Consider the following 25,344-nt stretch of genomic DNA (forward strand, 5'->3'; position numbering starts at 1 on the left):
CTTTTGTTGTTTTATCACATAAAGTTGCAGTAAGCTGCATTAAATTGTTGTTTGTACCATGACTAAATATGAGAAAGGCTCAAGGGGCGCAAAGACTCTCCCAAAGCACTGCATGCTGCTTTGTTGTTGCTGTGTGAAATGTCCTGAGTGACCGACTGTGTGGTCTTCTGTGTGTGACTGTTTCAGGTATTTGATGCGAACTACCTCAGCTACAACATAAACTATGCAAATGTCCAGGCGTGGACCAAGGCACACTCCTCATTTACTGGTGCTTCAAACTGTCTGCACTACCCAACCGCCTCCAAGACCGGCTTCTTACGGGGAAAATCTGGGACACGCGCACACACTCACACTAAGGACCACTGTGGTCACCTGGAGCAGAATCTGCAGTGAAGAGTCTTGTTTCTGTTTGATGAATGAAGATTTAAAATCTGAAAGTCAGCCATCAGAGAGAGAAATATTTGTATCAGTTTCATCTTAAAGTTGCTCAGATTAAGTTGTGGTAACAAGAAAGGAATAAAATCCTTTAGAAAAATGAAATCACAGCATGAAGCACACATCCTGTCAGCCGAATCAGGTGCCACACTCCTTCCAAAGCTTCACTTCATGAGTGTGTGTGTGTGTGTGTGTGTGTGTGTGTGTGTCTGTGTGTGTGTGTTTGTACACTGAAACACACAACCCAGAGCCAGTTGACAGAACTGGACTCAGATATCATGCAGCTTTGCCTCGCTGCATGCATGTTCTCTTATCCAATCTTCCCTATGAAGTTGAGCATGTGTTGCATTTTTTATTAAAGAGTCTGAAGCAAGATGAGGATCATTTGGTTTAACTTCACACTGGATATTAGGATGCAGATGTTCCAGTCTTGGGTGGTTAATTTGACACCCTAATATGTTTTCTAAAAACCAAAAAAAGATCATTTTGAGTTTCTGAGGCATTGATTATGAATTGAAATTCAGCCTGGAGTCAAATTAGACATTGGAATGAGGCGCGATTGACCGTATTTTCATCTAATATCAAGCATTTAGCATATCAGCAAGACTTATTTTGTGATACTTATCACTGTTCAGACATTTCTCCTCTTAATAATTTAACTAATGAATGAAAAATATGGAAAACATCTATAGATGTTGCAACAATGTTCTGATTTTTAGTCCTAGGGGTTCACATTACTAGTCGAGTATGTTTCAATCTAAAAAGATTAAATTAAATTAAATTCACTAAGTCACATGACTCTCTGAGAAGGCAGCGGCTCTGTAGCAGCGGCTTGTTGTCGGAGTTTAGTTGAAGTTTGTGAAAAAGCTTAAAAGCAGGTGTACAGAATTAGAGAATTCAACTAGTTTCTCTATTTATTAAGGTTTTTGTTTCTAAGTCAGTTTGGTTAAGTCACACTACTACTTGGAATCATTTCTGCAGCCGGGTTTTTTTGTTTTTGTTTTTCAAACAGAACTTAAGCTAAATTTTGCCCTATTTATCTTTGCTGCGCTTGGTGAAAACAACCATGCACACATACACAGGCAGACATGCAAAACCCTCGCACACTGGCAAAAAAAACAAACAACAAAAAAATCTTTTTACAGTGACCACAAGGAACTACTGGACTCCCTTCACACATTTGTTTGCTTGTTAATTGTCTTTTTTTTTTTTATTTGTTTGTAAACAATGTTTGTACTGTGAATGTGATTCATTCTCCAACTGTATAGTTGTGAATAATTCAGAAGATTATTATTTATGCTGTCCGTCTCTCCTTTTTGCCTTGGTGTTTGTTCTTCACTTTGAATTGTGTTGACAAAGTAGAATGCAATAGTGCGTGTGCGTGCGTGTGTGTGTGTACTTAACTAACAGTCTGAAAACAATGGTGCTAAGTTTGGACTGTGCCTGATCTTATTTATTGTAAATTGAAATCAGAAAAAAAAAAACAATTTGAATACTTGGTGCTCTATACAGGGACATTCGTTAGGCCGAATTTTTTTGGCATTTCTTTTCTCATATTTAATATGCTATTGTCTCAGTTTTTAGCCTAGTGTACAGCAGTAGACACCGTCTAATGATGATAAAGCTCTCCAGTAGCTGCCTCAGAGTCTGAGTAAATAGGTGTTGATGTTTCTCCTACAGAGGGTTTTCATATGTAGTCAGACTGCTTTTTCTCTCAGAAGTGAGCTTCTTATCTCTCGGTGAATAAGACACACTGTTTTTCTATTTTGTTTTGTTGTAAGTCTCCATCAAAGTTTTATAAAGTATGTATCTATTTACATTACATCTATATAAGTAAATAAATATATATGTATATAGCTATATATATATACATATATATAGAGAGTAATGAGGGATGTTTGGTGCTCACATTCTGACCCTTATTTTCAGCCTGTTAAACAGGAGGCTTGAAGCCAAGCTGAGCAAAGCATTACCACCTCGGGACCTTAAACATGGCAGCGCAGCACCACCTGAATCCTCGTGATGTAAACAAAACAGGACTAGATACTCAAACTGTGTGTGTGTGTGTTCGTATTTAAGCGCTCGCACACACACACACCGGTGCTGTAGCTTGGACACGCTTCGAATCCAGCACTAGAACTGTTATCACTTTAATCAGGTGTTTTTAACTCTTTGTTTTCTTTGGTTTTGGACCCAGATTCTACAGAAGAAGAAATAAAAGAAAGAAAGAAATGGTGCTTCTGTTTCAATGCAACGTCACTTCAGTTTTTACTAACTAGATCTTTTACTGGTGCATAAAAACGCCACGTCGGCGTCTTCTCCCACACTTGTCTCTTGATCTCTTACTGACGAGGCCGAACTTTGTCAAGTGACTGTGTTGTGTAACCGCGAACAGACATGCTGATGTAAAGTACTTTGTGTTGATGATCGAGAGCAGCAATGCTTCCTTTTAAACCTTATAGAGGAATTACACTTAAGCTCAGATATGTGTGGGTGCTGTTTGTTTTTTCTTTCTCCCCACTCTTACCGGTGCATATCTAAGGGAAGAATATTGAAAGCTTTATAGTCAAAACCTCCTGTCCTGTGCACTTCCCATGTAAACCAATGTTCTCACATGTGAGTGTTTAAACGAACAGAAGTAAGTCATTTTCAGACGTAGTTAGAGACTAGTCCATTTGTTACCAGCACTGAGAGGTATTTTGTAATTATTGTTGATGCTGTTTGGATTATTTTTTTTTCTCTCTTCCTATTCTTGGTGTTTGATACAATTGCAGTTACATGTAATGCTTTCTATGGTGTATGCAGATTCCTGTCAGGTTTTATTACTACTATTCAGACGGACAGCACGGTGCTCTCCTTCACTTAAAATAAAGAGTTGCAGCTTTTGATAGATCCTACCCTCCTGTTGTGCTGCAGGGTTTTATGGTTCCAACATGTTCAACCTGAGCTCACTTTGTTGCTTTTCGGACGGCCCAGTCAGACTCTTAGGGCTTTCCCTTGGAGGTGATTTGATGCATGTGCCACTAAGAAAAGTCAGTGCTATAAAAGGTTAAATGTGCTCATTACAGCTTTCAATCTGTTTTGTAGTAATGCGCTCAGTAATATTTGAAATTCAAGCTTTGTTTTTGCTTCTTTTTTTTTTTTTTTTTTTGGCGATACTCCTGGTACGTCTTTGGTAGATGTGAGTTTTTGCACTCAATGCTGTTTACTTCGAATCCTGCCAAAGGTCTTAACTCAGGAACCTTCCAACAGTTTTCTAGAAACAACTTTTTTTTTATTTTTTTTTTTATAAAAGTGCATGGAGTCCCTGTAGAATCTAAGCTCAGGACAAATTCACTCTGTTAGCATGCTTTAAAGCAAAAACAATAAATAAATAATAATAATAAAAATCTGTCTGTGATGTCCTCGGACTGATTCCTACTGGCGCATGCGTCCACTCTCCCAAGTGAAGTCGACCCCTTGTGAGTCGCTGTGATCTCCGGAAAGCCGTGAAATGTGCTTTTGACATCTTCCTCATCTCACAAATGCCTCTGTCTCGAGATGTGTCACCAAGAAGGAGGTTGGTCGTCCTCTCTGTCCAGGTCCCTTCGCCTGTGTCGGGACGGGCAGCGTAGGACAGACGTAACCTCGTCTGTGCGTGTGGTGACTGATTGGTGAAGCCAGGGCAGGTTTGAGGTGCAATAATAGCAAACCGACTTTCCGAAAGGCCCTGGGTTTTTCCTGAAACAATTGTTACTTTTTGATGTTGGTGCTTTTATCCTATGATGTTGAAATGAAACAAAATGGAATTAGTGGGGTTTTTTTCTGCCTTTTATGTTTATTAATAAAAATGTTTCATATGATATTGATGCATCTTGGTGTTCAGTGTATTTAATCCTGACTCAAGTGTGTGTTTCACTGGGAGAATCATTGACTTTCAACAAAATTAATATAAATACACAAGCAGGGTTCCTGAAGGATTCTAGGAGTACTATTTGAAATCAAGACTTTAGATAAATTAAATTCACCCCATAACTTACACAAGTAGAATATAACTCTTAAGTTAAATTAATAGGGAGTTTTTTATGGTTTTGTACAAAATAGAACAAGATACATTGACTTTGCGTTTTTTATTTATAATAAATACATTTTCAGGTTCACAATTTTTGTCATGAGGGCAACTTTAATGTGGACACTGTTGTGTTGGAGTAAACTTCATATTCATTTATTTTGGTGTTTTTGGCTTTGAGTGAATGTTTCCATGTGAAACCTTGTTAAAGGAATACTTCCTCATGAGTAAGTAGTGGATAATGCAACAAGAAAAATTTTATTGTAATTGTCTAACCATTTGTAAATTAGTTTCAGAAAATGGTTTATTTTATAAAACAGAAATGAAGTTGTATTTAAGACTTTTAAGGCCTGAAATTAAGAATATCAAGGACCCAAAAAGAAGCTTTGATTTTAAGCACAAATTGCTGACTAAGACTTCTTTCACATTACTCCCAACTTTAATAAACTTTATTGATTCAATTTAAGAGACCAAGAGAAAGCAGCAAATTGTTGTAAAGTGGAATGGAAATCCTGCTTTCGAAATATCTTTAATAGCTAAATTCCAAAAACACTGACATGCTTCCAGCCCCCCTTTTACGCTGATGGCCCATGGTTAATCTGCAGAGTATGTCTGTCTCACGACGTTTCTTGGTCCAGGAAGCCAGCAGGCGAATCAAGGATAAAGTTACGGGGGAGTTTGAAGGAGGGTTAGATTATAGAACAATATCCCAAGCTTTGAACACACAGACACTCTCCATCCAGTCCAACTGAGTTTGATTTATCTTCCAATAAGATTGGGCAAAGCTGTAATTGGCATGATCAAATGTCATGTTCATGGTGCTAAATAAAAAAAGCACATCACCCCTTTCAGATTATTCGTGAAAGCAGAAAAAAAAAATGCATCCAAAGCCGTTCATCATTGTTCTTCCATTTCACCACTATGCTATATAAATAAATAACATTTCCATTTTCCCTGAGAAAATGAAGCTTTCTCTCCTGCCACTTGGTGCTGACAGAGTAGCGGTGTCCATGAATGGGTCGTGCCTTTATCTCCTGGGATTCAGAGGCGCTTCATCAGCCCTGAGACCTTGACTGTCTGCAAAACAAGGCTGTATTGGTGAGAACCTGAAGGGAGTAACGTCTCTATAGGGAATCTGTTTCCCCTGTCTGCTACAATTTCAGATACTCCATAGCCAGAACTATTTCACGAGAAAACATGAATGGTTCCGTTTTTTTGTGTCTTCTTTTATCATAATGTTTAATCAAACGATGCTAAATTTTTTAAATTAAATTCTGGATCTTCCAAAAGGAGAAATATATTCCTTTTGAATAAATGCCTTAATTGGTATCATTAAAAGTAGTAAGTGAAAACTTTTGATACACTACTATTATAATTTAAGCCTGTGTTTAAAACTAATAACAGATTTGCAAACTTTCTTTAAACTCCATTTAAGCCATGCTGTGTTAAATGTGCTGTGTTTCCTGGTAAATATTTTGTAGAATTGTAGATGTAATTTTTCAACACTTGTAAGCTATATTGTGTACTACTACTTGGCAGTATTAGTAGAGAAAACAACACCTAATGGTCCACCATTAATCTGTGTTTTGTTTCAAGTTAAATCCTCCCTTTATGCTTATTTTTGCTCTGACTTCTCAAAATTAAAGGTGTTCAACAAGCCACCCCAACCTGCCTTCTGCCTTTCTGAGCGGTGAACATTTCAAGGACACATCAGCTGCATTTTCTTTTTTTTGTTTTTAAATCATTTCAGTGCCCCACTCCTGTGTTAGTGAGAAGGAAAAGGTGGGAGGATGTTACTCCCATCCGCCAGAGATTGACCCAAACTAAATAGGCAGCTCAGAGACGTCTGACCGCACAGGTGTTCACACCGGCAGTGAAACATGTTCTTGTTGATCCTGCTCTGGAGCAGCTTTGGTCCTGCAGTACCAGGTCAGGCTGTGATGCGAGGTTGCATATGTCCATATCTAGCTTGTTTGTTCTGCAGCTCTTCTGATTTGATCCCTCCATATTCCAGCTTCCGCAGCGCATCGGGATGCCCCCTGCTTTGTGGACGACTTGGTGGCAGCTCTCCATGACGCCACGGGGAAAGATGGTGAACTTCTAGCCAGCAGCCCGGCTTCGTTTGGGATCTGCAGTGAATCCGACAGTTCATCCCGATTGGTCCTGTCAGAACTCAGCGTAGGAATACGAAGGAACGACCGAAGAGGCGTGGAGGTTTTGGATCCGGCTGCAGGTATCGTCGTTTACAATCTACGACCCTTTTTTGTTTTTTTTTTTAAAAAAGAGAGATTTTATTATTTTTGTCATGCTTGCATGTTTTTTCTCCTCTAGTGTTTGTGTCAGACGAAGATGATCAGGAGAGCATCATGGTAACCTTTGACCTCCCGCAATCCCAATTATTGAAGCTGAAACCGGTGCTGGTCTTAGCATTTAAAAGCCCCCTTACAGATGGAGAGCTGGACATCATTTTCTCTAGTCAGTCTCTGCAGCCAAACACACAGGTACAGAAAAAAAAAACACTCTGTTGTAAAAATGTGGGACATTTTTTATGTGTTAAGAAAATTACCCACATCATGGCAAGTCCAAGTGTATTTAGGACCTCAAGCAGAATTTGATTTAGCACCCCTCTTCCACTTGATCACCAATAATTCTTCAAAATTGTCTAAGTTTGATTATCATGCCATTAACTTAATGCATGGTTCGCTAGCAAGTTAAAAGTCACATAGTCTATATTGCAGAATATAATTAACTTGACCATCAAATCAAGTTAATTACATCACATTATGCAGCAAAAATACAGCATTGAGTAAATTGCAGAAATTGAATGTTTATTTTGTTTTTAGTATGCATTTAGTCTTAGAGGTTGTATCCAGTGTACAGTGTTTCAATGCAGGCTAGTAAAGTTGGGGCCTTTTAAATTATTTTTTCCTTGAAAGCAAATAATTATTTTTAGTGAGCATCAGAAAACGTTTTGAGTGTCGATATTAAATTATGGAATGACTAATGAATTAATATTTTCCTTGCTAGAATATTTGTCCAGTTTGAAAAAAAAAAATAAGAATACATTTTATTAAGTTTGCCATCCATGAACATTGAAAGCATGTTGTTTTTTTTAAAAATTGGGTCATTCTGGAGTTTTTTTGGGGGAACCCTTAGCGGCAGCAGCAACTTAGTGTAAGATTTGTCTTATTGTTTTTTGAATTTAATACCAATTGTTTTTCCCAGACGTTGCAGGTTTCACTGTGTTCTGACCACAAGGTTTTTTTCTAGTCTGCTTGCATTTCAGGGAGGACGTTGTACATCCTGCTAACAGGAAAATCATCTGAGGGAAATGTGGAACAGAAGTGGAATATTTCTGTTCAGGCAAAATCCCCCGGCACAAGTAAGACATATTGCTTATTTTTGTTTTCAATGTGTCATCTTCGACCGCCTCACGTTTCCTGTCATGCAGGACAAAGCCTGAAAGACGTCCTGATTGGTGGAAAATCAGGAAGCGACGTTCGCCTGACCCCGCTTCTGCTTTTCTCTGCAGAAACAGGAACCGATACAAGGCAGGTTTGGGTTTCACGTTCCTTCTTTCAAGTGATGTGGTGCTTGATCGAGTTCTCATTGTCTTCTCTGTCTCAGACATGCAAACAGGTCGGGTTCATCGACGGCCTCCTCCCAGACAGCTTCCCTCTCCTTCCTGTGTGAGCTGCGACGCTTCCTTGATGCCAGCCTGCCGCAGCAACACGCCGAGCCCCTTCTGCTACGGCTCGACTCCCTGCAGTCCCTTCCTCCCCTGGCTCTTGGCCTTTCCACCAGCGAGACCCTGCTGGCGGAGATCATTAACTCCTCTGCCCCGACTATCTTTTCCTTCAGCAGCTGGAGCTCCAGCTTCCCGGTCCGTCCTGGACAGCTGGCCCTCTCCCCTGCTCTGCTGGGGGAACTGGGGCAGAGGCTGGAAATGAATGAGCGGCAGATGAGGGAGTTGGTAAGGCAGGGAATGGTGCCTCAAAGAGCATCGGAGAAGCTGGAGAGGCTGAGGCAGCTCAGTGCTTTTCAGAAGCAAGATTCGTCAGCAGAAGGTGTGTTGAGGCAAAAGCATCAGCCTCTTGGTTCACATTGTTTAAGCCTGATATATATATACATAAAAAAAATCAATAAAACAACATCTTATTTTCTGTTTCAAACAGGAGAGACCCAGTACTGTGCTTTCCTCCTCCTGAAGGCCCTGCAGATGTTGACCCGTGCGTACAGCATACAGAGAAAGCTGAGGGCCGCCAGAGCAGGCCCTTCAACCAGGGGCCCCACCTGTGGGCTCGGGAGCCTCACTGTGTTCCTGACAGATCTCGTGTCGGGACTCTTGGGTCCCCAGAGTACCGACCTCAACAACTGCCGCGGCTCGTGCGCGATTCCGCTAAACAACATCAACAACCACGCCGTCCTGCTCACCTACCACATCGAGAGGGGCAACGTGAACGAGCGGGGGCCCTGCTGCGTGCCGCTGGCCTACGACCCCCTGGAGGTGATAGTCTTGAACGACGAGGGCAGCTTTCTCACGAGCAAGCCGGATATGGTGGCCAAGGAGTGCGGATGTCGCTAAAAGTGTTTCGGAATACCTGAGCTATGTTGTTCAGAGGGAAATAAGTGTTGTGTTTTTTTATTTTCTATTTTTGCTGCATGCAGCAGTACATAGTGCAGTAAATTCATATTATTTACATAGATCTCTTTGGCTTTTACTTTCAAGTAAATGTAGGATGCACGTATAGTTTTTGTCTTAAAAAGCGCAATCAAAGATAATTAAATAGTAATTAAATGATAATGCATTAAAAACACCATCTTCAAAGCCAGTTTGTGTTTTTTGTCATTTATTCTGGAGTCTGATGAGTCAGTTAAAGAAATGTGTAACTTAGCTTCATATCTGTGTTTCACTCGTTAGCTTTCGGTTTCAAGATTGCTTTCTTCCCTATTGGCTTTTTTCTTCTTCGTATTGCTCCGACTTCTTCGGATCCCCACCAACTTGTGACGCTGTCCCATATGGAAAACTGAGGGCAGAAAATAGGAAACAACAGTGATTCTAAATGGCAAGACAAGTTCACATTATGGATATCAGAGAAAGCATGATGAATAATATAATACTCTGAATAAAAATGATCTCTAGACAAGTGGTGGCCGGATGTGGGTCAATGATAATCACACCAAAACTACAAACGTCAGCAAAATTCCAGCTTTACAGTTACCATCTATTCTCCTACATGAAATTATTTTATAGACATAAACACCTTTTTACTTCATTTCAGGTATTGGCAGTCATGTTGTAAATTTCTATCTTGAAATGAGTATTATGCCCATGTTTTTCACATTTTATCAGGTAAGAAATATCAACTAATACAAAAATAGTGTTGTATTTTATATAAAACAACCCAAAACTAGATAGTGCTTTATTATAAAGTGAAAGGAAAATGATCTGACTCCAGCTGCAAGTCTTTTGGGGAATGTCAAAAAATAAAAAGTGAAATAAGATGCATAAAATTCCTTTCATTTCATAATTACACACTAATTAGTGTTGGTTTAGCACAAAAAATACCAACAAAATAGACTGAAGTGTGAGTTTGTAACGTGATAGTCTGTGAAATGGCTTAAGAATTGTGAATATTTTAGTACTGTGAGTAGTTTACTGCTCAGGTGTTCACCATCAATAGGATGAAAATAATCCACTTTCAAGCTTTGTATGAAATGTATCTATAGAACCCCTAATCCTAAATATCTTTGCTTAGACCGAAAGCGTTAGATAAAAGGGATCAGTGTTGGAGAGACAGATCCTACCTGAGGTAGAGTACCTGTTTGGACACAGTCAACTAGATACCCAATACCCGTCTCCTCCACAAAATAATCCAGAGCTTCTAAAACACACAAATATAAAATACCCTCAAGTCTGATGAAACAAACTAGTTGGAAGATTAGACAAGAGCTATCATTTGTTGTGTTTAAAATAAATAATACATTAAAGTATTAGCCATAGCAGAATTGACTAAATATCTGTGCTGTGGTTGAACCAATTGTTGAAATAATAATAAAAATTAAAAAAACAACAATCTGACAGCCTGAGATTGAACCATGTGTGTACATAAAATGAAAAAATAAGTGATGGCGAGCACTCACCATGAACTTCATTTACTCCTGAGCTCACCAAAAGCACGACCAGCGCCACCACCAAACAGCGGTTCATTGTAAATCCCTTCCATGGATTTGGAACATCGTTCAAATTTTCAATGGACAGAATCCGCTCATAAGACACTACGGAAAGACGGAAACGCATCAGAGAATTTGGAGTGGTGTCCACACACCCAGATGGCTGTTCATGGTGAACATTAGCATTACTTCTGATTGTTTTTCTTTATTCGCTCCAGGCCCAACTTCTGAATTCTGAGAACTGGGATGAAATCTTGGTCCAAACTGAATCTGTTTTAAAAACAAAGAATCAAATATGTAAATTCTGTTTTTCCTTTTGTGAACCATGCTTCAACAGTATAATCTAAAAGGTCTAAATCGGGGCCCGCAAACACACGGAGCTATTAAAATTTGTTGAAAGAACCTCACAGGTTTGTCATACGTTAGCCATCAGAAAGTAAACATACCTGAGTTTCTCTTTACAAAGATGCAAGGGTCGGAAAACTTATGATCCCTGTTTTGAGTCGAGTAGAGGGGAAGTGTCACACAAACCCTTCAACATGCTCCTGAGCTTCTTGACTGACAGCAACAGAAGAGAGGCACGGAGGGGTGGAGGGTGAAAGGAAGACGACATTGATAGTGCTCCCTAAAACTTACCAGCAGTTGGAGAAGTGTGCCAGAAGTAGCAGTAGCATACCAAGCCTCACAAAGATATTCATACCCCTTGAACAATTTCACAATTTCTTAATATGTTACAACCCAAAACATTAATATTTTTATTGGGAGCATTGTCTAATAGAGAAATCAATTACAATTATCAAGCCTCACCATAGAGGCTCAGTTGGTTTCAGGTCTTTGAGCCATTCTAACACATGAATATTCAATGAGCACTAGCTTTATGTTTAGGGTCATTGTTCTGCTGGAAAACGAGCCTCTTCACCACTCTCAAGTCTTTGGCAGACTCTACCAGGTTTTCTTCCAAGTATTCTCTGTATTTAGTTTCATCCATCTTACCGTCGGCTCTCCCGAGCTGCACTTTTCCATTTTACCTGCTCAATCACAAAGACACAATATTTCAATAAAACAACATAGTGTGATTTTCGAAGAAAATGGATCAGGATATTGAAAGGACCTTGTACATTAACAAAAGAAAGGCACACAATGTCCCAAACTTTATAGGTCAATTTAATTCTACTTTCTTGGTCTACATATTATTATTATTATTATTATTATTATTATTATTATTATTATTATTATTATTATTATTATTACTATATATATTTTTTGTATTCTCAGCTTCAAGATTGGGATGTGGGACACGTTTTCTTCCAGAACACTTTGTATTTAACCAAGTTTAATGCCTGGGTGAACACAAGCTCAGAAAATAACCTAAGAATAACAGAGATTTTACACAAACATGAAGTCTCACTTTAAGTAGAACTGTAGGTGTGTGTCTGAGTCTGGTGTATTGTTGGTCAAAATATGTTTGTCCTTCAGTTACTTGCATTGATTTTTTCTTTAAATAAGAACAGTTACACTTTATAATAATATTAATATGTGATGCATAGCTCAAAATATGGTTCGACACTATTAAACTGCATGTCATTCACCATAGAAACAAATATATTTAGACATGGCAAAACAAACTAAAAGGGACAAAAATATTAAACAGTTTCACGGGATAATTTTAAATGGTCTGATTGTCTTGTCGCTGTACGTCACGATGATCGGGACACTCCCCTGACTGATAACCGCAGCTCGCAGCCCCGACTCTGGCATCAGCCGACGAGGAGAGGAGACGGAGCGAGCAGCCTGTGGCGGACGCTGGCCGGATGGTTAAATCCAACCTACAGACGATTTTGAATAGTCATTGTTTTGTAAGAGAAAAAGAAAGACCCGAGATGCCTGTTATTGAGCAGTCCAGTAATAAACCTGAAAGGTATGTCGGTGTCAGCTGTTTTAGAAAAAAAAAGAAGCTAAATGCTAAGTTCTGAAGCTGCGGCCTAAGCAAGGTGTACTACTGTCTATTTACTGGAACGAGTGGTACAAGTCATGTATGTTGTTCACAATAACACGATTTTATATGGTAGTTGACGCTCCTAAACAGTTGTCAGGAATTTTTATGTTATTTAACAAAAGTTTAGAAATGATATATAAACATATAATTGATGTACTTCATTACAATGTTAAATATATACTGTACATTGGTAATCAGCAATTAGACAGAAGTCACGTAACGTTGTTGACAGCCATTGCTCCTATTAGCCAGCTAATGCTAACCGAATGGCTAATATATGAAACGCAACTGAAATTGTTAGCCCGATGCTAAGTGCTACATGTTAGCTGTTTGGAGCAAGATTAGCTTTGAATGTGTTTTTAATCGTCAAATTAAAAAACATTTAACGCTTAAATGATTAAATTGTAATTTAGTCGCGTCGCGGATACGGATGAAATTCGTCGTATTGTGCCCACGTTTGCTAACCTTTATTGGGTTATGTCATCGGTGTTGTTTTTGTCGCTGCCACGATAATAATGTGTTATTCTTGATAGTTGACACAAAAACATAACACTTGCGTTAAATTGTGTAGTATGTCATAGGACTTTTGTATGAAAACACTTATACTATTATTTTATTTACTTTGTTAGTTTTATGCCAACCGACGTCGTGATGAGTCGTGTTTTATCCCATCTTCATCACATGCTCACAAGTGTTTGGACATTTTCCGAAAATCCCATTTAAGACAGATTTATTTAGCGACTGGGCAATCAGGCGAAGGTGCTATGACTATTTTCAGCAACCTTTGTCTCCACCTGATTCTGATTTGGCATCTACGGTGATCAATATTCACTTGGTTTGTGGATTATAGATGTCGGGGTTAATTAAAATGTTAACAAGGCTGATTAGCTCATTTATGTCTTTATCCGGAATCATGAGTTGTGTTTTATTAGGACGTTTTTCCTGTTCTGCGTTGAGGCGTTGTTGCTCAGGTTCTGTTCTCACAGGATTTTTTTCAGGCGATCTGTCCAGTTCTGACGTCTTTTAAAGCTCTGGAAGGAAATTTCCACTGCACTGCGAAAGGGGGTGGCGTAAAGCACTGGAGACAGCTAATGATACACAGTGTACATTTGCTCTTAGATGGTACAGTTATTATTGTTATCATAGCTTTAACCTTGACCAATTATTCCACTGCATGTATTGATGAGTTATGTAACATTTTCATATGTCCAATGTGCATTTTCAAAATACTGTTAAAGTGTCTGCTGGTGGACATCAAATGAACATTGATTGTTTATGAAGGAATAAGTCTCAAGTTTTATAATGACTATTTCTCAATCATGCCAGCTTTATTGCCTTAAAGAATTGTTTTATTGCTATCAGTCTGTTGGCTGAGTCAGATTGGGGTTATGTAACCACTTGTGGTACATGCCAGGGTTTTTTAAAAATTGAAATTAAGTAGTGCTTAGATACACAAGTGTGTCTGAAGGTTTGAGCTCACATTGAGTAATTAGGATTTTGTAGCTGATTTCTATTCTGAAACTTTGACAGGCCAATTTTTGTTACTATTTAAGTACTATAATAAATGCACTAAACTCTATGAATTTGGTTTAATTTTTCCCATAATAAGTTTTATGATTTTCTAAATTCCATTTATTGCAAAGTATTTATGAAAAAATACATATGCTGTTTCATAGAAAGACAACCTAAAAGTGTTTGGGTTGAATGTGTGTCTCTGTGCTCGAGTCCCTCGAATAAAAGCTGTTTGTCTGAAGCAGAGATGAGCGTTCCCTGAGTGGGTCACATCAAACGTATGTGACCCTTTTCCACAAGCAGCACAGTTCAGTTCTGCTCTTCACAGTTTGGGCGGTTTTCCATTACAGTCAACGGCTCTAGTGGGTGGGGTGATCATGTAGTTGAGTGGTCCCACAGTCAGAAGAGTAGCGCGATGTGATCTGTGTGCAACACAAGGCAAAAATAGTGGAAGTCAAAGCTAATTTTAATGTCTGCCATTGTCCTTAAAATGCCAAATCTGCTCGGCCACAGTAGTGTGTTTACAAGCAGCAGGTCAGATTATTGTAAGGCAGTCACTGTTGAGATGCTATGATATTGACTAGAGGTCGTGTCTTGCTCCCCATGTGAAAATCTCTAAAGTAGGACTTTTGAAATTCAGCCTCATGTAAAAAAAATGTGACAAGTGCAACTAACAGTCTCTGGTTGGTTTTCTCTCTAGAGAATGTAGAAGCTTAAATTAATTCTCAGATTTTCCAAAGGTTGTAAACATTGTGCAAATCCAGCAAGTTCTCTAACAAACCGAGGTTGAAAGTTCAAACGAATAAAAGCACCATGACTTTTGCTCTGTCCCTAATTTCTATTATCTGCATATATGTCAGAAGGAGTAGTTTCCTCTTTTTTCCTTTTGTTTTTAAAGCCTTATGTCCCTGAATGTTCTCTAACTTCATTTTTAAACACATAATTGTTATGGAAAATAGCTAACCTTAAATCTTTCCTCAATGACAGCATTCCACATGAGAGTTGTTATGTCTGGTGTGTTCACTGGCAGGGGGAAATACGAATTTGAGTTTCTGAACAGCCAATCTCTGGTCAAGGCCAATCAAGATTAAAATGTTATTTTGGCCAAAAGCTGATTCTTGTTTTTCCTTTCCCATCTCCACCTTAGATGGTTGCTCCTACTGGCCTCTTAATAACAACCACAAATGTTTTTGTCAAATGGGTTTTTCTTATTCAAACAGAAAAAGATAGAAAGAAGCTGGAAAAGATACATTGGTCATGTAACATTAGTATATGTCAATATGATTACAACCTTGGTCTTAAATGTGCTAACACTACCATATGAGAGTTTTATGGTTGGAATAAAATTCTAATCTGACTGAGTCAAACTCTTATCTTAAAACCTTCAGTGTCTCAAATGATATTTTATAAAATCTGATATTGCATTGTAACATTGTCAGCCATGAGAATGGGTGTTTGCTGGTTTTAACACACCTACTCCAGACACAGCACAGCTGTGACATTTGTGTTAGAGAGCATCTTTTTGGTGCTGCTAATGGATCTCGTTCCTAATAGGACCAGATTGATCTTCACGAACAGTGGAAAATGAATGTGGTAACACAAGCATTAGTGCTGAAAGCCAAGCTGAGTCAAAGAGCTGGGTGGTATTTTTCCATATGTTGAAAAAATGGAGCGACCTGTTTAGTCAAAGGATAAAGTAGGCCGATGGTTAGACCTGCAGGACATCATCCCTTGTCAGTTTCTGGAATAAACTGAATGTACCTCAGGAAAAATGGCAAAATGCAGGTTGGTTTGGTGGAGTTGGTATTTGTTTTTATAGTTATAAGGAAAAATAAAAAAAAGTATGGAAATATGTTTGTTTTCTGACTTTATATTTGTTTTCTACAGGAAATTTAGATAAAAAAAATAGGTAATTTAGTATAGGCTTTTGTCTTTTATCATTGATTTGCCACAAGTCCTTTTTGACCTCAGCGGTTTGTTTCGAAGTGCCTGAGAAGCTCTAGATAAGGGAGCTTGTCTGCAGCTTTTTAGATGGCTTTAAGTGACGGTTTAACCTGGACGTTTAGATCCAAAAACTGGAGACTTGAAGCCTTCAAACAATTAGCTTACAATTTTAGACAGGCAGCAACACATTTACGTGTTAGACATTTTAAAATTGAGTTGATCAAATTCAGCCCAACTGTCTAAAAACAGTGAAATGGGCTTTTATAACTGGATTTATGGAACATGCAGATAAGTCCCCGCTGCCGTTTACTAGAGGATACAACATTTATATTAAAAACATGTTAAGTGTAACAAAAACAACTTTGAATACCCAAAGTGTGAAATTTTAAAATGAATTTGTAGGAACCCTGAAGTTACTGTAGGCTTGTTGGACGAGCCTAGCAGTTAGTTTCAATAGATGGAAAAGGTCATTCAAGGCTAAAGAAATATATTCAGTTTGCAGTTAATATTTCACTGAAAGGTGACTCACTTAACTGGAAACCCTTATTTTTAATTAGTCATCACAGAAGTGGCAGTCTAACATAAACCACCTGAGTGAAGTTGGCCCCCCCACCTTCTTCAAATTAGACAAAATTGGTGTCAATCAACTCGGCTACGTTTGTGCTGGTTTGTGCAGCAAAGATTTTCATTTGTGCTGCTATCATTTTAAAGATATTAAGAAATGTTTTAGAGGTCATCAAAGGTCAACCAGCCCTCTTAATATCTTTAAAATGATAGCTGCACAAATGAAAATCTTTGCTGCACAAACCAGCACAAATGTAGCCGAGTTGATTGACACCCATTTCGTCTGATTTGAAGAAGGTGGGGGGGCTGGTTGACCTTTTGACCTTTACCCTTTCCTTAATATCTTCAAAACCGAAGCAGCACAAACAAAAATCTTTGCTGCACAAACCAGCACAAACGTAGCCGAGTTGATTGACACCCATTTCGTCTGATTTGAAAAAGGTGGGGGGCTGGTTGACCTTTGATGACCTCTAAAAACATTTCTTTATATCTTTAAAATGATAGCGGCACAAACGAAAATTTTTGCTGCACAAACCAGCACAAACGTAGCCGAGTTGATTGACACCAATTTTGTCTAATTTGAAGAAGGTGGGGGGGCCAACTTCACTCAGGTACATAAACCAACTTCCTGTCTGGGATGTTAATGTGCTTGTTTCAAATTTCACGAGTCACCATATAGAAATGCGTGTCTCTTTTGAAAAGCACAGTTGCTGATTGAACTCTGTCTGCCTGGTGTTTATTAACTTAAGTTAAGCAAATGTTTTACAGTCGTATATCTCTCTGTTGTGCAATGAACACAAAACCTCCTGTCTGCATGGCAAGTTTGGTTTGTGAGCATCTGAATACTTCACTTACGATGGCTCCATCTTTGTGTGCGTCTGTGTCGCTCTCCAGTATCTCCAGTCCTAGGAGGTGCTCCCACTGTTGCAGTAACCCCTGTCCGGGGCCTCTGTGGTGCTCCTGATGCCCCTCTCCCACCCCTGAAGATCCCAGGTGGGCGAGGGAATGACCAGCGGGATCGCAATCTTTCAGCTACGCTATTCTACTCTGTACGTGGAACAAGTTTTTCTTTTTTTTTTCAGGCAATCTTTTCCTTTTGTAGCGTCTCATCTTTATTTCTCTCCATAGGATGCTCATTTGTTGGTTCTTGAAGAGTCTCACCCTGCAAACAGCAGAGTGCGTTTCTTGCTCTTTGAGCCCCGCCGCACCGAAGGCAAACATTGTGTCTGGAGGGCTGCGCTAAAGGGGGGAAACCTTTATGTTGAAATCCCTTCTGGAGCTTTGCCTGAAGGCAGCAAAGACAGGTCAGGAGGAGCAGATGCATCTTTTTCTGCGACTGTGCAGGAACTCGGTTATTATTCAACAAATTAAATACAAGTGACGTTGATCTTTGCTTAAGCTGATTGGTTCTATTGTTTTAGTCTGTGACCAAAGTCAGGCCTTTACTGTTTGCTTTTCTGTTTGTACTGTACTAACATAAATATAAAATGGGTTATGTGCAAAGAAGTACTTCACCAAAATAGATTTGGATAATTATTAGTAATATGTGCTGTTTTCAGTCCTAAACCTATATTAGGAGTATTGTGATTACCTCAGAGCTCTTAGTCCTTTAATAATTGTTATTTTTTCCAACAGTTTTGCACTTTTGCTGGAATTTGCAGAAGAACAGCTACAGGCTGATCATGTTTTCATCTGCTTTCACAAGAACCGTGACGACAGAGGTGAGATGATATCTGTGTGGCTTTGGTTTAACTAATAACTATTGCTTAATAATAAACCGCCGCGGCTCACAGCCGCAGAACCATATTTTTAAAAATAATGTACAGAAATACTAAAATATATTTTGTTATCAGTTTAAACACATTTTGTTTCTGACATAAAACTTACTTTTCTGGTTTTCCTATGTTTAAAATGAACTGTTTTCTGTTTATATAAAAAGTAAATGTTAAATTTAATGTTTCTCTTCATTAAATGTGGAATAAGTCCACTAAGTCCAATTTGATGCTTCGCAAAAGTGGGAGCAAATCAGTTGCTGCTTGATGTAGATTAGGTCATAAAAAGTACTTGAATTTTGTTAAAATTAATTTTAATAACCAAATGTAGCTTTTGCTGTACAACAAAATTTTCTTTTTTCTGTTTCTAAAGCTGTTGAATTATTTCTACGCGTCCTCCGTGTTGTGTTTTATGTACTCTGAGAGTTTTATATGTTTCTAAGTGTTGACGCTGTATTGAGGTCATACTAACAAATGTCTCTTACCTCACCGTTTCTCCTCAGCATCCTTGCTGCGTACGTTCAGTTTCCTGGGCTTTGAGATTGTTAGACCGGGTCATCCTCTCGTCCCCTCCCGACCTGACGCTTTCTTCATGGCTTACAGCATCGAGCGAGACTCCTCCGATGACGAATAAAATAACGCTGAGCAGTTACAAATGTTTGTTCCTATTTCAATCAACACCAACATCAGTCCTGAAAATGAGTAAATTCTAGTCATTAAGTGTGGTTGAGGTTGGTGGATTTTCCTTTGCCTTTACCTACTGCGTGCTGTGTTTCAGTAAAAGTTGCACTAGAGTTAAGATGTTGAATAGAGCAGGAATGTAAAGCAGAAAGCCTGCATGATATCTGGGCATTACATCCTCACCACCGTTTAATAATGTTCTTGTCCATCCTAACCCTGATTCCTGAATATCTCCACAGTATATTTAAGATAAATTGAAATCGTACTCATGTAAGTAGATGTTTTCATAGTAATTATCAGTTGATTTTTATGATTTTTTTTCCTGTTTAGTAATTTTTAAAATGTGTGCATGGTTTTAGTTTGCTTTGATCCACTTGGTAGAGATCTGCATGTTGTAACGACTAAATAAAAGTGCTCACCTTGACGTGTGGTCGGCTGAGTAATGTCGGTGAAAGCTTGATAAAATCAAGGTTTTTAGGTGATGCAGAGCAATGTGTGGGATCAAATTTACAGATGGGGGAGTTTATCATGTGGATATTATTGTTTTGTAATGTGAAACTTGAAGGAAGACATTTTAGACATGTAAAAAAAGTAATTTGGGGTTAAATGTAGTATAATATGCTGTACAGTGCTGACCGAAAGATTCTATACACTCATGGGCATGAAGCCCATCATTTTGAGCTTTGAATGCTTCTCTTTACATTTTTTTCAGATTGGCAAGGTTTGCATGCAGGTTTTTTTAATATTCGTACTACACTAATAATTTAAATGTCCTTTAGCATACTGCAGAGAAAGCCAACTCTCTGTATAGTCAAACCTCTGGCTGGACATTTAACAATTCTTCACAACAGAAATGGTAGTTAATTTAAATCGATTGGTTTCTTGGTAGAGACCTGACTATCAAGGCATGAAATATTCACAGGCTTAATCATAAGGCTGATTTGTCCAGAACCGAGTTTGGAGTGGATGAATTTCAAGGTAGTCTTCATATTTTTCATGTCCTGCTTGACAGGTACATTGTGCTTCGATTTGAAAGCAAGGAGCGGTAATGTCCAAGCGTCTTCTTAAGCTGAGGTGAATGTACCATTTATTACTATGTCAAAATTTTCAGCTAGAATTATACTAGAAGCTTGATGGTTACAAAAAGTGTTTGCTTCTTTACATATTTTGTGGAGAGGTGTGCATGTGTTCAACCCTGTGTAATTTAGTTGAAACACTAATTTAAATGTATTCATCATATACTTTGTTTTTTAGATCTGTATTACAATTTGACCCTGTGTGCTTAAAAAAAATACAAAGTTCAAATGCATAATTGAAATAAAACAGAGTACTGGCCAGCACTGTATAGTTAACCATAATTTCTGTTTTAATTCACTGAAAGGTTCTGCAGCTACATTCAGGGAGGTGAAGCAGTGTGTTCTTGCTTTGCATTGTAGCAGCATTTCTGTTGGTTTATTGACAAGTGCAAATTAGATATTAAATACATGAGATCACTAACAGGCTTGCTCGGGGACAGATCTCATCTTTTTGATGTTTATTTTGACAAATTAAACATTTTATCAGACCAGTTTACATCAATATGAACATTGGAGCTAAAGGAAGGATGAACCTCTCTGGAAGTATTTTGTCCTCTGCTCCTGATGGATTCTAAAAATATCTTGCTAAATTCAGCTCAGGATGTTGGAAAGCTGCATAGCTGCACCCATTACCGTTTCAGAATCAGTAAATGGCAGATACTTCAGACACATGCAGTCCTCCCAGTCCACGCCAGACTGATCCTGGATCAGTCCCACCTCTGCCAGCTTCATCACCAGCAGGGCTCGCTTGACAGTCAGCCAGTTCTGCACAGCCGTGAGCGACAAGGAGCCTCTGTGGTTGGATATGGAGACCCGTGGCCCCCACAGGAGCACCTGCACCATGGCTATTATGTCCGTCATCTGGGGACCGCTCTCACTCTGAAGCAGAGAGGACAAATGAAGAAGCCCTGTTCGGTATACAGACAGAGTAGGGTCTTTGTGAGCTTCTTGTGGGCGCAGGCAGAACTGAATTAGGGCTCCCATTTGGCATTTAATGGAGGTCAGAGCCTGAGGGGCCAAAGCAGCAGACTGTGGTGTCACTAGCACACGAGGACAGCCATATTTCCTCCATAACTCCTGCACCCAACCTATTTGACCATCCTGTTCCAGCACATCTCTCCCTTTCCATCTCTGCCTGCCGGGCCAGACCAGAAGGATCTCTCTGGGTCTGAGCTCAGCTGCAGCAGCACTGTTGCTGTGCAGGTGGTGTGAACCCATTAGGACCTGCAGCACCAGAACACACACCTGTCTGTTGTAATTCTGACAGTCGCTGGGCTGCACCAAGCAGCTGTCCTGAACAAAGTCCTCCAGGGTGGCGTGCGGCAGATCACGTTCCACACTCACACAGTGTCCTCTCTGAAGGAGAGAGTTGACTGTGAGAGACGTCATGCTGGGACAACAAGGCGCTTTCTTGTTGCTGCCTCCGTCTGGTGGATCAGGAGCCCTGCAGTCTGACTCTCCAGTGGTGGAAAGATCTTGCGTTGTGTTGGTTTCGCTTTCCTTATCAATGCTTGGTTGAAAATAAGCGATGGCATCTTGCACATTCGCGTGCAGGTTTTCTTTGTTACGAGTCAATGGAGCGTTCTTCGTCCCTTTGCATGCCTACACAAAAAATAACAGAACAATATGCACTCATTGCATCAAAGTGTTTTGCAATTCTGTGATAAATGTGACACAAAGAGGTCTGTAGCTGCAGCTGGTGTAACTGTTGAAAGGAAGTTATGTTGGCACCACAATGAGTAGAACATTTGCAAATGTTGATAAAGATCAAGATTGTTTTTAACACAACGTGCTTTGTATTTCAGACCTAACATGCTATGAAAAATATAAAATCAGAAAAGACCACATATGAAATAAGAGATGTGCAATATTACCCTCAAACCAAGAACCCTCCCGGGGAACTTTGGGCTCTGGAGGCTGTAGTAGGTCTTGCCTCCGATCTTCTTTGGCTTGCTACCCTCACACAGCAGGAAATCCTGAGGCTCATATGAGTCGCATTCTTTTTCTTTCACCTTTAGGATGCTGCGCTCCTCAACGCTCTGAGCCATGCTTCGAAGGAAGAGCAGCTGACGATGCTGAATCCTCCCTGAGACAACACGCTGGTCCTCAAAGCTCCCAAAGACGGAGGCTAGGTGTTCATCTGGGGTATCAAAGGACAGCTGGGACAGGGGCTGCAAGGGAATAGGGCTTCTTCTGGCTGGTTTCAAGTCTTGAGTCTCCTCATGCGTAGAAGTATCAGGTATCGGTGCCATCATGTAGAGGGGGTTGTCAAAGTTCTGAGGAAGTCTTTGCAGAGGAGAGAGTGGAGAGAGGGAACAGTATGCAGGTGGATCAATGCCGGGAAGAGAGAGGGCGCGGGTCAGCTTCTTCTTTGGAACAGGAGGTGGTGTGCCATCGGAGAAGAATCTCGTCTGGTGTTTGAACGGATCTGGGCAGTACAATGAGAAGGAACCTTAGATCTAAACAAGAATATAAGAGGAAACAGACTGGATTTAAGAGTCACAAATGCTCAAAATAGTTGTACAATCGGAGGGGGAAATACAAGTTGCAGTGACATTTTTCCCACTTCACTTTAGACAATCAGCGAGGAGCGAACTAGCGGATATTAATTTACAGTGCAGCTGCTGCCATCTCTTTCTGTGCCTTTTTGCTCCTTCCTTTCTTCATCAGGTCAAAATGTTTTCCCTGTGTTTTCCTGTGTGTCCATAGTGTTTCATGTAATTCTGTGGACATCTATGGTTTGATATGTGTGAATGAATTGTTATTGACATTTGATGAAAATTTCCCATTCATCTTTTTTTTTTTTGTTTATTTGTTTCACTGAAAAGCCTACTCTAATCTGACACACATCTTTTTCCGGTCACGCCTCCCAACCTAAACAACAACCTGCTACATAAATAGTAGTGTCTAAAGGACGTTATGACCCCGTGACCCCAGGGCATCCGTTTGCTGCAGTTCCTTATAAATCAACATGCTTCGTCATTATTGCTCTCACAGTGAAGTACTTTTTTCTTGTACTAACCACCTGACCTAACGTACATACTTTCTGTCTTTAATGATAAGTTCTCTTGTCTTTCCCATATTGAAGAATGAATGGGAAATAAGCCTCTGTGACATTTAATATTTGCACCTCAGTGAAGAACTAAATAATATGTGGATTCAAGACAGCTTATAACATCAAGTAAACACGCTTGTAGTTACATTTATTAGTAATATTATTAGTGCTACTATTAGAAACAAAAGTGATTATGTTAAATGCAATAGTTTCTTAGCTTTTGTCCACCCCTGAATAAATGTGACCAATGAAAAAGTTGCATTTTTACTAGATTTTTTGGGTGATCACACTTTAATTAAAGATTCATTTATTTTAGAGCTTTCTACACACATTTTTCTGGAGCACCATTAAACATGTAAGACACCCACCTATTTACCTAACATGGCCTTGTTTCAGAAAAGACTATTTCTATTTTAGGACTTAAAACACAGGAAGCTCTTGTGGTAGAAAATTGTAAAAAGAAATTACCACTGGCCAATCTTTTTTTTTTAGTAAGTATTTTATTACCTCAATTTAAAGAATACGTGAGCACTAACATTTTCAGTTTGAACTTACCACAGTATTTTTATTATGTGTTTCACCTCGTATTTTAACTTATTTGGGGTTTTATTATTATGACCCGAATTTCCTGCAAAGTAATTTTACTCTGAAGCTCTCTTGGAATTTACAGAAAGTAAAAGTCATATAGGGCTGCTTCCTCTCTCTGCTTCTCACGAACTGAAAGACGAACTGAGAGGAGTGAACCACTCCTCCCGTTTGTTCCCCTCATCGCCAATTCAGCGTAGAATTGAAATCCTACACAAAGTGACGAGTTACAAGCCGGAGGTTTGCAGTCCTACCGTAGCGCTGGTGGATGGGACACTGGGCTGCATGACAGTCGGTGGGCTCCGAGAAGACATCGCTGTATGCAAAGCTGGGATGTTGAAACCCAGCGGGGCTGAAAACAGAGTCTGACTCCACACTGGAACGTCTGAAGGAATTCACAGAATAGTTTACCCATAAAGCATGCATATGTGCAGAACCGTCCTCTGCAGAAATAGTCTGATTTTGCAGAATATTGGGGTGGGGGTGGGGGTGGGGGTTCTACATGTAAGAACATGCACTGCAAAATACTTGAACATACAATGACAAATGATCTATTCTGTGAAAATATAACTATTGTAAAATATATATTTTTTCATTTTTTCAAAGAAAATCTAATTAATGAGAGTCTAAGTACTTTTCCCTTACCTGTGTTGTTTGACAGGCAGTCTTGGAGGCTGATCCTTCTCTCTGCTACCAGAAGCAGACGCCATCAGGAACTTAAGCTTTAACACCTTAATCCTTTCCCTTCACCTCAGCAGCATCTCCTTCCTCTGACTTCTAGCACACTAGAAGCTCAGGAGGTCAACTCACCGTCTCTTTTAAAGGCTTCCTATCTGCCTCAGTTTCTGCTTCCTACTACTTCGTCTGAATGGTTGCGTATTTCAAAGCGGCTTGTCTTTAAAAGGTGTTGCTCGGATGTCTTACTGTGATCAGTGTCTGTCAGAGTTTGAGGTTGGCACCGGAAGAGTTGTCTCTGTACTGAGGGCAAAGCTGCTCTCTGAGCTAACCTCAACTCCGGCAGAAGGAGGAAGAGCAGTTACAACAGAGCGACTTCACATTGCGCTTGTTTCTGTCTGTTTCTCCCAGGTGCAGCTCACCGGTGTTCATCCTAAGTTCATGTAATGTTACAAAACTAGTTTTACAGGTTTTGCATCAACTTCATATGCTTCTATGACCTTTTTCAACTGATTAAGTATTAAACTAGGACAGCATGCAGTTTGTAGCACCTTGAATCCCAGCCTGCGGGCTTTATGGTGCTTCTCTCCAGTAAGAGGCCATCACATAGCAATAAAGAGGCACTCAAAGCAAATAACAATGTAACTTTTTTAATAGCCAGATTCCCCTGGTGCTTATGGGAAGAACATGCAAACTCCAAGCAGATATAGCTCAGGCCAGTATTCAAACCTACGACTTCCTTGCTGCAAGGCACCACATCGGTAATCGGCGATTGCCCAGAAAATTGCGATCGGTGCACCTTTAGTTTCAAGCCATGCAGCGAACTG

At 39.5% G+C, this 25,344-nt stretch overlaps 4 protein-coding genes and 1 long non-coding RNA gene across 8 annotated transcripts in view; 3 read left to right on the forward strand and 2 right to left on the reverse strand.

Annotated features, from left to right (window-relative positions):
* Positions 1 to 4,277, forward strand: part of dot1l (DOT1 like histone lysine methyltransferase) — a 30,856-nt gene extending 26,579 nt beyond the window's left edge. For all 4 annotated transcript variants that reach the window (XM_014470836.2, XM_023340071.1, XM_023340074.1 and 1 more), the window contains one exon: positions 187 to 4,277. Coding sequence is in view for 1 of the 4 variants with exons in the window: in XM_023340074.1 (XP_023195842.1) it covers positions 187 to 194 (8 nt within the window). In the remaining 3 variants the exon portion in view is untranslated. The remainder of the gene's footprint in view (positions 1 to 186) is intronic.
* LOC102226808 (muellerian-inhibiting factor) lies at positions 3,976 to 9,111 on the forward strand. The gene is made up of 5 exons (XM_023339805.1): positions 3,976 to 4,045; positions 6,498 to 6,716; positions 6,815 to 6,984; positions 8,082 to 8,550; positions 8,659 to 9,111. Exons 1-5 carry the CDS (start codon positions 3,976 to 3,978, stop codon positions 9,066 to 9,068), a joined length of 1,338 nt encoding a protein of 445 aa, XP_023195573.1. The 3' UTR covers positions 9,069 to 9,111.
* Positions 9,112 to 9,319: 208 nt separating this feature from the next.
* On the reverse strand, positions 9,320 to 11,231 carry LOC111609760. Its single transcript, XR_002753310.1, has 5 exons — positions 11,104 to 11,231; positions 10,847 to 10,927; positions 10,628 to 10,762; positions 10,292 to 10,368; positions 9,320 to 9,510 (listed from the first exon to the last, which is right to left on the reverse strand). It is a non-coding gene; the product is annotated as an uncharacterized LOC111609760 (long non-coding RNA).
* Positions 11,232 to 12,388: 1,157 nt separating this feature from the next.
* On the forward strand, positions 12,389 to 19,550 carry oaz1 (ornithine decarboxylase antizyme 1). The gene is given in 6 exon segments (XM_005795608.2): positions 12,389 to 12,575; positions 17,568 to 17,634; positions 17,636 to 17,722; positions 17,802 to 17,977; positions 18,309 to 18,394; positions 18,949 to 19,550. Coding segments are annotated over 6 exon segments (654 nt in total). The 5' UTR covers positions 12,389 to 12,468; the 3' UTR covers positions 19,080 to 19,550.
* LOC111609715 (pseudopodium-enriched atypical kinase 1-like) lies at positions 19,178 to 24,792 on the reverse strand. The gene is made up of 4 exons (XM_023339688.1): positions 24,488 to 24,792; positions 24,097 to 24,227; positions 22,077 to 22,630; positions 19,178 to 21,804 (listed from the first exon to the last, which is right to left on the reverse strand). Exons 1-4 carry the CDS (start codon positions 24,550 to 24,552, stop codon positions 20,794 to 20,796), a joined length of 1,761 nt encoding a protein of 586 aa, XP_023195456.1. The 5' UTR covers positions 24,553 to 24,792; the 3' UTR covers positions 19,178 to 20,793.
* Positions 24,793 to 25,344: the final 552 nt, after the last annotated feature.

This window comes from Xiphophorus maculatus, chromosome 9 (assembly GCF_002775205.1).
Source record: "Xiphophorus maculatus strain JP 163 A chromosome 9, X_maculatus-5.0-male, whole genome shotgun sequence".
NCBI lineage: Eukaryota > Metazoa > Chordata > Actinopteri > Cyprinodontiformes > Poeciliidae > Xiphophorus > Xiphophorus maculatus.